The 12085-nt window shown below is 54.0% G+C and overlaps 1 protein-coding gene across 4 annotated transcripts in view; it reads left to right on the plus strand.

Annotated features, from left to right (window-relative positions):
• Positions 1-10799, plus strand: part of RNF43 (ring finger protein 43) — a 65398-nt gene extending 54599 nt beyond the window's left edge. For all 4 annotated transcript variants that reach the window (XM_043483029.1, XM_043483032.1, XM_043483030.1 and 1 more), the window contains 7 exons: positions 68-142; positions 267-398; positions 983-1087; positions 3560-3721; positions 4502-4604; positions 5420-6775; positions 9420-10799. In XM_043483029.1, the coding sequence (XP_043338964.1) occupies positions 68-142; positions 267-398; positions 983-1087; positions 3560-3721; positions 4502-4604; positions 5420-6775; positions 9420-9463 (1977 nt within the window). In that variant the 3' untranslated portion in view covers positions 9464-10799. The remainder of the gene's footprint in view (positions 1-67; positions 143-266; positions 399-982; positions 1088-3559; positions 3722-4501; positions 4605-5419; positions 6776-9419) is intronic.
• The last annotated feature ends 1286 nt before the right edge of the window (positions 10800-12085 follow it).

The following is a 12085-nucleotide window of genomic DNA, read 5'->3' on the forward strand; positions in this document are numbered from 1 at the left end:
GTGAGCCCGGGGTGTGGACGGGCTGTGTCTGACCCCCCCGCCAGACCTCTGCTGTGTATCTCTGCAGGCCCGGATGGCGGGGGAGCGGGGAGCCAGCGCCGTCCTCTTTGACATCACAGAGGATCGTGCTGCTGCTGAGCAGGTACCCTGGATGAGGGGTGCCTGGGGGGTGGGGGGGGCGGAGGGAGGAAGAGAAGGGAGAGAGAGGTGCTGCGGGAGCAGAAGTCAGGACACAGCCACCCTCGTGGGCACTTCCTCTCCTGCAGCTGCAGCAGCCCTTGGGGCTGACGTGGCCCGTGGTGTTGATTTGGGGTCACGATGCCGAGAAGCTGATGGAGTTTGTGTACAAGAACCGAAAGGCGCACGTGAGGATTGAGCTGAAGGAGCCCCCGACCTGGGTAAGCGGGCCCAGTCTCCAGCCCTGGCCCCGGCCCCTGCAGTCACCCCCGCCTTTTCCTGTGTGACTCTCACGGAAGCCCTCAGACTCCTGGAGCTCAATAGACCTTAGAAGTCCCCCAGGCCAACTCTATCTCCAGCTGTGCTCCTCTGGGCAAGTTTCTTCCCCAGTCTGGGTAGGATGAACAGATTGGGCCAGCTGAGTTCTGAAGTGGTTTTTCAGCATCTTGGTTTCATGGAACACAGTAGCAGAGCCAGAATGAAACCCTGGGCCCTGGGCCCCTTGAGGCCTGGCCGGTATTTCTCCACCCACTGGGAAGCTCCCACCTTGCAGCGGGGTCGCTGTCCCCTTTTCCCCCAGCACACAGACCTTGAGATCATACCTCTCACAACTGGCGTCTGGAGGACCCTCCCCAGTGAGTGTCTGTAGGCAGAAAGGGACCACCTAACCCCACCTGCAACCTCACCACCCCTTCTTGGAGACTCAGGGGGCCCCCCTGTTCCCCATGTATCTCCTGTGTTTCTCCCAAGTTGGCCCCACTCCTTCCACAGGTGTGACCCTTTCTCTCTCTGCTCACTCCCCCAGCCAGATTACGATGTATGGATCCTCCTGACGGTGGTGGGCACCATCTTTGTGGTCATCCTGGCCTCGGTGCTGCGTATCCGGTGCCGCCCCCGCCACACCAGGCCGGTGAGCAGGGTGGGCTTCCTGGTGGAGGGGGGCAAGCGCGTGTGGGGGAGGGTGGGGAGCAGGAAGGGAAAAGTAAGGAAAGAAGGTGCCTTATGCCTGTGAAACAGTCACACCAACCCCCCTTCTGTCCCCTCCCCCGCTCCCTGCTTGCAAATGACTTCGTTAATTTCCAGCAGCCTCTCTGCACAGGTGTCCTCATTTGTTCATTCATTCAACAAAACATTCAACAAATAGAGAGCTCCTGTTATGTGTCAGGCACATTCCAGGTGTTGGGGCTCATGCAGTGAGCAAAAAGACAAAAGCTCTCTCCCCTCCGGGAGCTTTCATTCCAGTGGGAATAGACAACAAAGTAAGTAAAATATAGAATACCTTCCATGGTGGTAAGTCCAGGGAGAAAAATAAAAAAGGGGAAGGAATGCAAAGGGAACAATGTTAATTTTTAAAAGTAAGGTCAAGGAAGGCCTCATTGAGAGGGTGACATTACAGGAAAGACCCTCAGTGGGTGAGGGGGTGATTCGTGCAGATGCCTGGAGAGAAAGTGATTGAGGTGAGAAAACAGGACACTGCAAGCCCTTGAGGCAGAAGTGTGCCTGGTATGTCTGAGGATCAGCACGAAGGCATGCGGTGGAATCCAGTGAGTAAGAGGGCAGAGCAGGCGGTGAGGACAGAGTTCATGCGGGCCCAGTGGTATTGGACTTCTAGGCTGTTGTCAGGACTTTTTTTTTTTTCCCTACTCTGGATGAAATGAGAACCATGGGATGGTTTTGAGCAGAACTAGAGCCATGATCTGACTTAACTTTTAACACGATCACTCATGCCACTGTGGTGAGACCAGATTACAGGGCGGCAAGGCTGGAGACAGAGCAACCAGCACAGAGGCTATTACCAGATTGCAGGTGACAGTAATGTAGCTTGGCTCAGGGAGGAGTCAAAGTGATGAGGATTAGATTCTTCCCTGGTGGCTCAGAGGTTAAAGTTTCTGCCTCCAGTGTGGGAGACCCGGGTTCAATCCCTGGGCCCTGGGTCAGGAGGATCCCCTGGAGGAGCAAATGGTAACCCACTCCAGTATTTCTTGCCTGGAGAATCCCATGGACGGAGGAGCCTGGTTAGGCTACAGTCCACGGGGTCACAAAGAGTCAGACACGACTGAGCTTTTCATACTTTGAAGGCAAAGCCAACAGGTTTTCTTTTTCTTTCTTTATTTGAAATAAGAGAATTAGTAGTACTACTTTAGTAAACTAAAAGGGAAAATGCAAAACCTATAACCCATTCAAGAATCGGAGACTTACTGTAGTTAATGAATCTATTTGATAAAAAGATTAACTCAGTGTATTTGGTGCCAGTATTAGGAAGACTCCATCCACCCTAATGGATCATAACATTGTATGACACAGCCTTCCCTTCTATGCTGCTGCTGCTAAGTCACTTCAGTCATGTCTGACTCTGTGTGACCCCATAGATGGCAGCCCACCAGGCTCTCCCGTCCCTGGGATTCTCCAGGCAAGAACACTGGAGTGGGTTGCCATTTCCTTCTCCAATGCATGAAAGTGAAAAGTGGAAGTGAAGTTGCTCAGTTGTGTCCGACTCTTCACAACCCCATGGACTGCAGCCTACTAGGCTCCTCCATCCATGGGATTTTCCAGGCGAGAGTACTGGAGTGGGTTGCCATTGCCTTCTCCACTTCCCTTCTGTAGATTTCCATAAAACGGGTCTACCATACCCACAGTTACTCCCCTGGTGTTCAAAAACACAAGATCCCAAGTGCCCATCAGATGGTAGCATTCCAGTCAATCCAGATCCCCCTTAGCATTCCTTAACAAGTGATCAAAACCATCACAGCCTTACCACCAGCTATTACCCATGCCCAAAGCATCCTTACTCCATGGTATGAATGGATCTTCCTTCATAGGGGTTTTCTTCCACTCTTAACAGTAAAGTTCTAAATGGGCAAAATATTATTAGGAGAAAAGGTTAACTCCTGGAACCATCACTTCTATAGAACCTCAGGGCCAACAGGTCTTCTAATGAATTGATCATGGAGGGTGAGAGAATAGTTAAGAATGACCCCGATGTTTTTGGCCTGAGGGGTTAAAAGAACAGAATTGCCCTTTACTGAGGGGAGGATGACTGGGGAAGGACAAGTGTGTGGTTGAGGTGATTCATGGGATTAGGAATGTGGAGCTTGTGAAGTTGGATGTGCCTGTTAGATATTCAGGATACGATGTTAAGGTGGGGCAGTTGGGAGAAAAGTACCTCTCCTGGGTCATCAAGGGAAGGAAAGTTAATAGTATGCATGGGGGAATGGGATGGGGATGCTTAGCAGGGCCATGGAAGGACTCTGAGGGTATAAACTCCCCAGGTGGTCCAGTGGTCGTGTGACCTAACTGTGTGACCGGGACCTGAGCACAGGGCAGGGTCCAGGGGTTCGGGGAGAGGAGCCCTGGCCCCATTCTGGCCCACTGTTCTCCCCAGGACCCCCTTCAGCAGCGAACAGCCTGGGCCATCAGCCAGCTGACCACCAGGAGGTACCGGGCCGGCTGCCGGGGCGCCCGGAACGAGTGGCCAGACTCCGGGAGCAGCTGCAGCTCCGCCCCGGTGTGCGCCATCTGCCTGGAGGAGTTCTCCGAGGGCCAGGTGAGGCCAGGCTGTGGTTCGCCCCTGTGCCCAGGCTGGAGAGGGAGGCGGGTGAAGCTGGTGTGGGCGTGTGGTCTGCATCTGTGTCCTGTGTATCCTGCGTGGACAACCCTGAGGTTTGGTCATTTTCCTGGTTTTCCAGGGAAAGAGAACTTCTGTTTGTTGAGTGTGTACCACATGCCAAGCTCTGCAGTGGGTGCTCTAGAGGCATCGTCTGTCACCCTCATGACAGTGAAGGGTGGGGGTGGATTAGTTTTTTAGCCTCATTTTACACAAGAAAACTGTTCAGAAACTTGCCCAAGGTCATATGCAGTGGCAAAAGTCTAGATTCTCTTGATACCAAAGCCCATACTTGTTCTGTTGTGCTAGGAGCTCTTTGAAAGCAGGTATTGGCAATAAAGGAGAGGCCAAGAACTTCTCTGGTGGTCCAGTGGTTAAGAAACTGCCTGCCAATGCAGGGGACATGGGTTCAATCCCTAGTCTGGGAAGATTCCACATGCCACAGGTTCAGTTAAGCCCACTCCACAGCTTCTAAAGCTTGTGTGCCCTAAGGGCCCGTGCTCTGCAACAAGAGAAGCCACTGCAAGAAACCCATGCACCACAAGGGAGTAGCCCCTGCTCACCACAACCAGAGAAAGCCGGAAAGCAGCAACAAAGACCTAGTGCAGCCAAAAATAAACAAAGTTTTAAAAAGGGGAGGGCGAGGGAGTCAGGGATGCCCTGCTTCCTAGCTACGGGGGTAGCTGCCGTCAACTTTGGCTCTGACCCTGTTTTCTCCAGGAGCTCCGGGTTATTTCCTGCCTCCATGAGTTCCATCGTACCTGTGTGGACCCCTGGCTGCATCAGCATCGCACTTGCCCCCTCTGCATGTTCAACATCGTAGGTAGGAGGTGGGCCAAGGGCTCCCCTGTGTGCAGGCAGATGGGTAGAGAAGGGGCTGCCTTCTGGGCAAATGGTTTGCCTTGAAGTGGAGCAGAAGGCGGGACTGCCTCAGTTGTTCTCTAAGCTGTGCCCTTGGGACTTCCGTCGTGGTCCAGTAGTTAAAAATCTACCTTGTAATGCAGGGGATGTGGGTTTGATCCCTGGTCAGGGAACTAAGATCTCACACATTTCAGGGCAACTAAGAAACATAAACCCAAACACTGCAATGAAGACCCAGTGCAGCCAAAACAACAACAGTAGTTAATAAAATTTTACAAAATAGAAGTTGTGCGCTGGTTGAGGGTACCTCCCCTGAGCCGGGCAGACAGCTTTACTGTGTATTTTCATGACAGCTTTGTTGATTCTAAATCTGGCCGATGGGTATATTTATTACTCCACTTTTCTGGCAATAAAGTATCCTATTCTAACAAAACCAGGATATTATGACCATCTTCTAAAAGATGAGAGGGAAGTATCTGGCGAAAACAGAGCCTTTTCCTAATTCACCCAAAGGTTCAGTGTGGGCTCACGGTGGCCCCCAAAGGACAGTTGATGGGAGGAGCCGTGCTCAGCGGAACCCCCCAGGGGACAGCTGATGGGAAGGGGCAATGGCGTCCCGGGGCGCAGGCAGGGAAGGAGCATCCTGGGTGCTCCAGACTCTGACGGAGCTTGTGGGCGACTGCAGGCTGAAGACGTGCAATAGAGCCCCACTTTCCTGAATGTACCCTCCGTCGGCTGGTGGAGTCAAACACCTATGCTCTTGGCTCTTTCTTCCAGAGGGAGATTCGCTTTCGCAGTCCCTGGGACCCTCTCGAGCTTACCAGGAACCAGGCCGGAGGCTCCACCTCATTCGCCAGCACCCCGGCCACGCGCACTACCACTTGCCCGCTGCTTACCTGTTGGGCCCTTCCCGGAGCGCGGTGGCTCGGCCCACCCGGCCCGGCCCCTTCCTCCCGTCCCAGGAGCCAGGCGTGGGCACCCGGCACCACCGCCAACCCAGAACCGCACACCCCCGGGCTCCGGGCGAGCCCCAGCGCCTGGCGGCGGCCCCGCGCCCCTACGCGCCGGGCTGGGGGCTGAGCCACCTCCGCTGCACCTCCCAGCACCCGGCCACCTGCCCCGCGCCCCCTCGCCGGACCAGGCCTCACGACAGCAGCGGGTCCGGAGAGAGCTACCGCACGGAACGCAGCGGCTACCTGGCTGACGGGCCAGCCAGCGACTCCAGTTCCGGGCCCTGTCACGGCTCTTCCAGCGACTCGGTGGTCAACTGCACGGACGTCAGCCTGCAGGGCATCCACGGCAGCAGCTCCACCTTCCGCAGCTCCCTGAGCAGTGACTTCGACCCCCTGGTCTACTGCAGCCCCGACGGGGAGCCCGCGGGGAGGGCGGCTCCGCCTCGCCTGGCCTCCCGGCCCCGTTCTCTGGACTCAGTGGTGCCCGCGGGGGAAACGCAGGTTTCCAGCCACGTCCACTACCACCGCCACCGGCACCACCACTACAGAAGGCGTTTCCAGTGGCACGGCAGGAAGGCTGACCCCGAAACTGGAGTCCCCCCGTCCAGGCCTGCCGCTCCTCGGACACAGCTCCAGCCAGAGCCGCCTTCGCCCGATCTGCACGCGGCCAGGTGCAGCCCAGCAGCGCTTTCAGGGCAGCCTCCCGCCCTGCCGCGGCCCCGGGCCCTCACCGAGCCAGCCCCCGGGCCACCCGCCGCCTCCAGCCCCAGCCCCGCAGCCAATAGCCTTTTCCACTTACAGAGATCCAGCCTCTCTGTCCGACACCCACAGCGGAGACGGCGAGGGGGACCCCCGGAGCCCACCCCAGCCTCTCGATCCCAGGACTTGACTACCCACCCAACTTGCCAGATTTTCCCCCATTATGGCCCAAGTCTGGCACACCCTTGGTCCCCAGAGGCCCACCCACTGATCTTCGGACATCCAGGCCTGGAGAGGAGGCTGCTACCAGAAGCCCTGGGCCCCACATACCCGAGTTCCCAGCCAGTGTGGTTGTGTCTGACTCCACGCCAGCCCCTCGGACCGCACCCATCTGGGGAGGGGCCTTCCGCGTGGAGTTCTGGCACCCCGGAGGGCAGGCCATGCCCTTACCCACACTTCCAGGTGCTACCAGCCCAGCCTGGTGAGTTCTCAGGGGAAGTGGGGCTGGTGGGGAGAAGGGGCTAGAGCTGGATGTGGCAGAACGGTTGGCGTCATCCAGGGGGCTGATGGAAGCTGAGAAGGGCCCCACGTGGTGACATTTCAAATACTGGACAACTGGCATAGTGTGGGATGCTGGCTTGAGTGGTCTGGCTCTGCCAAGTGTTAATCCTTCCGTTGCCAGATTGTAGGGAGGTCTAGGTGAGGTCAGAGTGTGGTTGACACCAGAAAGCACTTGGGGTGGTTTGCGGCAGCAACGCAAACCCAAGTGTTTCTTTTGGCTTGTTGGTTTTAATAATTTATCTGTTTTGGCTGCACTGGGACTCCGTTGCTGCACGTGGGCTTTCTCAACTTGTTGCTAGCAGGGGCTGCTCTTCGGTGCCCTGCGGGCTGCTCTGGTTGTGAAGCCCTGGCTTAGCTGCCCTGTGGCATGTGGGATCTTCCCAGACCAGGGATCGAACCCATGTTCTAAACCACTAGTCCACCAGCATAGTCCAAACACAAGTGTTTCAATATTTTAAAAATTGGTACAGCTATACCAGTGCATATAGCTCAGTGTTAGCTGTAAATACAAAGGAAGCCAAGAAGAGTATGGACAAATAGTTCCTGAAAAACATAATTCCAGGCCATATGAAATCTTATAGGAGACATAACTAGAGATAACCATATTTCTGGGCTTCCCTGGTGGCTCAGATGGTAAAGAATCTGCCCGCATTGTGGGAGACCTGGATATGATCCCTGGGTTGGGAAGATCCCCTGGAGAAGGGAAGGGCAACCCATTCCAGTGTTCTTGCCTGGAGAATTCCATAGACAGAGGAGCCTGGTGGGCTACAGTCCATGGGGTTGCAAAGAGTCAGACAGGACTGAGTGACTAACACACACACACACATTTCTGGGCTATACGAGAAGAGTTATGTGAATGATGCGGGGAGGGGGGGCGGGAAGTGGAGATCACAGGGGGTTCCCAGCAGCCCTGTGCTTTTTTCCTTTCCCTTGGGTTAAAGGAACTAAAAGAACCAGGGCTTCCCTTCTATTACCTTTGTTGATAAGACCAACATTATTCTCTTGGAGACTTCATGCATCCCTGTTACTGATTTGCAGCCGATGGTGAGAATGTAGATCCTCAACTTTAACTTGGTGTTTATTTGCTCAAATCCTCCCCTTCCTCTTCCCGGTCCCCCAACTCCAGTCCTTCTCCATCTTTTCCTGTTGTGTGGATGACAGTGCTCTTTGCCACTGCTAGGAGGATGTCTCCGCCCCTAAAGGGGCCCTGAAAGTCCTGAACTATAAGACTTTAGGGTCTGGGAATCCACAGGCAGGACCTGGGAGCTGCTGTCATCCATTCATTCATTTCTTCCTTCCATTTTTCTTTCTGCATTGTACGCATGCTATGTGCTAGGTCCCAGACTCTCAGGACATGGAACTTGTCAACCAGGAGACCCAGGTCTGTGGAGAGATGGGCATGCAAACTGTTATCATATAGAAAAGAATTGTTCCCATAGGGCCACGTGACATAGACTCTGACCGTGTGTTTGATGGCTCCATGTGGATCCTGTCGCACTTACTTATACTTTCGCTGCCACCATTGCCAGACCCACCACCTCCTCTCTCTCCCAAACTCATAACTAGTTTCAGTGCCTCTCTGTCCCCTGCCCTTCAAACCCAATCCACCCCAGGGTCTGTTAACCGTATCTCTGCCAGCTTTGCCATATTCTCTTTCAGTACTGCTGGCCCCTGTCCGTGTTCTAGGTGCTGCCTAAAGATTGAAGTGGGAACCTCCTGGGTCCTTCCTTTCCTCTCACAGGGCCCTGGAGACCGGGCATGGAGCATCAGTGTCCCACCCTGTCGAGCCATGCAGTACAGTGATCTTGCTCACGTCCCCTCCCTGCTGCGGCCAGTGTCCTCCTCCTCAAATAAACTGTCCAGAAATCTTCAAGTGTTGTTTTGTTCAGAGTAAAGAAAAACCCAACCTGGTTTGACCTTCAAGGCTGTAGTACCAGCTAGCCCCCATCTGCCTTCCCAACCTTATTTTCCACTGTTCGCCTTTCCTTCCCCTGCTCCAAGCTTTAGCCAAACTAGGTAAACACTTCTTGCAGCTTCTGCAGCTCAGAATATTCTGCTGCCTTCCTATTCCCATAGATGGAATTCTTCGCTATTCCTGTAGGACCAGCTCGTGCATCTCCACTTTCAGGAAGCCCTTCCTGACGCTCCACTTAAGACATGGTTTCTCTCCTCCCTTGATTCGTTTCTTATGAGCCCAGTCTGCCCCCCCTGGCATAGTTGCAGCTTACTAAACGCACACCTCTCCTACAGGGTTGCCAGGGCCCTGCTTAGTCTTTTTGTCTTCTCTTTGGCACAAGGTTGCAGGCCAGATCCACTGGTGCTTAATAAATATTTATTGGGTGAATGAATGAATAGTAAGTGTTGGTAACACACTGGTTGCTATATATGTGTCTTACTCTGGATTTGTTTTTCTCTCCCCTGTGTCCCAATGGGAGTCCCTCTCAGCTTTCAATCTGGTCACCCTTCTGGACCCATTCCCTGCTCTTGCCTCTCTCTTACAGGTAGAACAAGTAAGAGGCTGGCCTGACCCTGAGTGACCTCTCTCCTCCCCTCTCTAAACGCAGGCACAGAAGAGGAGCTGGAGGAGCTGTGTGAACAGGCCGTGTGAGATGTTCAGTCCTGGCTCCAACCAAGAGTGCTCGCCGGATGACTTGGGGCCCTCCCTGGCACAGAGTCCTGCTCCTCAGAAAAGAAAGGACTTCAGAAAACAACCCCCCCCTTTTTTTTTTGCCATATTCCTGGAACCACTGGCAGAGGGTGGTGATGGTGGGTGGCAGGTATCTTCTCCTGCTCCCAGCTCCAGCCCTTGTCTGCAGAACTATCTGTGTCCAGCCAGGCAACCAGCTACCACTGGTGTGGGTGGGCTCCCTTGCAGGCTGTACTTTTCTGAGAGCAGGAAGCTAGGCACAGGTAGACAGGTGTGATAAAGGTGGTGCTCCTTCACCAGCCTAAGGACTTCTCCTTCATCCCAGGCCTCATGTTCATACCAGCAAATGGGTTCAGCTGAATGAATGAACCCTGCTCACCTCCTTCCTGAAGACAGTCTTGCGCACCAGCTTTGGCTTCCCCTCAGTAAGGCTGCTGTATCAATGGCAAACCCGGTTCTTATTGTTTTCCTTCTTTGCCAAAAGATGACGGGCTTTGCAGCCTCACCAGGCATGGCCTGCCCTGGTGCACAAGAGGAGTTTTCCCTCCTTGTCCCTACTTGTCAGCTCCTCTGTATTCAGTCCGAGGAGAGGCCAGGGTGTGCAGTCCCTGAGAACCTGGGGTGAAGCCTCTGATCTTCAGGCTCCCTGGTCATTCCAGCAGCCCCAGTCCCTCTGGGCGAGAGTGGTGGGGGTAGTGGGAAGGGACTCACTCTTCCTTGGAGATCACTTAGCTGGAAATCCCAAAGGAAGTGGAAGAAGAGGATTTCTGCTGGACTTTATTTAGGAAGAGGGAGGAAGGGATGAAGGTAGAAAAGGCTGAATTACAGCTGAACAAAGAATTTTTCTCTCGACACTTCCTCTCAGAGCAGGGATAGGTAGAACAAAGGAGGAGCAGTTTGGGGCCCTTGGATTAGATGGCCCGGAGGCCCAGCTTCCCAGTATAAGCCATGCAGGTCAGATCCACACAGTGTGGAGTGGGGTCAGAGAAGGAAGTCGGGCCTGGGGCAGCTGATCCCAAGTGGGCAAGAGCTGAGGGGCCTCCTCGGGGCGACGTTCGCCCTAGGGCAGCTGGACCATCGCTGGCCCCCTCAGGCGTTATCCCATTTGGAATGTGAATGTGGGAACAGAGTGGGCGCAGCACCCCACCTGGGGATCCTCTTCCCTCAGAGTCAGTGGGGAACTAGCACCTAGGCACCCACGTGGGTATTTATATCTGAACAGGCAGAAAGACGCTTGAATTCAGGCATTATGATGAGAAATGTATTTATTTGCTAATATATTTATCCATAAACTTGATCTGGTCTCATGGTTTTCTTCTGTCATGACTGTCGCTCAGGGTAACAACTTCATCTTCTACATGGGCAAAAATACTCTTGACATCACAGGTTAGGCTCTGGTTTATGAAAGGACAGAGTAGTGTGGTGGGCTTGGCAACAAGAACTGTCTGGTAAGCCCCTAAAAGCACTGTTTAGTGAGATCAGGGAAAGACAAAGTGTGACTGGATTCTCCTTGTGGTTCATTGTGTCATCTGTACTACTACTGTATGTTTACTTCACACTCTATAATGCTTCAGGGACTTTCTTTGAGACCCTGCAAAACACTGTTGCCTCACTTTTCCACCCATGAAATGGGCCCACTTCACAGAGTTGTTGGAGAGCTCTCCTGAGACAAACAGGGTGAAGTGTGTTTCAAAGTATAGAGTATGCAGTGATAAAGAACATCCTAAAACCAGGCCCAGCACCCATCTGAACACAACATGGGACGGGCCCCAGGCGCAGACCGGCCTTGAAGAAGCTCCGTTTCAATTCAGGAGGCCTGGCTGGGAGGATACAACAGCAGGGCCTGAAACCATCTATATCCCACAGTTCCAGTCTAGATAGACACGTCCTCTGCCTACCGTGAAGCTCAAGGGAGCTGGTGCTACGTGGGTATGGAGAATTCCATAGAGCCTGCAGGGGCTTATCCTCTTCTCACAAAAAGCGTTTTCCCTTCCTGCTACTTCGGCAAAGGTTTGGTAGAGGTGGGGGCTGTCTGGTGCCAGTTTTGAACCAGACAACGAAGCATTTGTAAATCTTCCTATAGGGTGCAAAATAAAAAGGACACGATCTCCTACAGACCATCTGAAGTAGAGGAACTGGATCTAAACGCTAAAAGCTGCACAAAGCGTAAATTATCAGTTGGAACGAGGAAACTTACATAAAGAGTTTTTAGAAATAACTATGCTTTTTTTTTCGGAAGTCGGCTCACAAACCAGCATTCCTGTGGACGCAAAGGGAAACCCAACCACACTCTAGGAAACCCGATCACTCGCAGGTAGGAAACCCAATCACGCTCTCGCTGGTAGGAAGGAGGGGGGCGGTCCGTGGACTTCTCAGCTCCGCTGAGATAATCCAGAGGGAGACAGTGGGCTCTCTGGCCCTCACTCTTAAGACAGGAAGACAAAAAACACCTCTGCTGTCACCCGGAGCGCTCCAGGGGACCAGCGGTCCAGGACAGACCCCCCGGCCCGCGGCGTGCTCCCGCGCAGGCGCCAACCGTGCCGCCCCGCCGCTCGGGCCCCGCCCACACGCTCGACGGCGGCG

The sequence above is a fragment of the Cervus canadensis genome, chromosome 1 (genome assembly GCF_019320065.1).
Source record: "Cervus canadensis isolate Bull #8, Minnesota chromosome 1, ASM1932006v1, whole genome shotgun sequence".
In the NCBI taxonomy this organism is placed as follows: domain Eukaryota; kingdom Metazoa; phylum Chordata; class Mammalia; order Artiodactyla; family Cervidae; genus Cervus; species Cervus canadensis.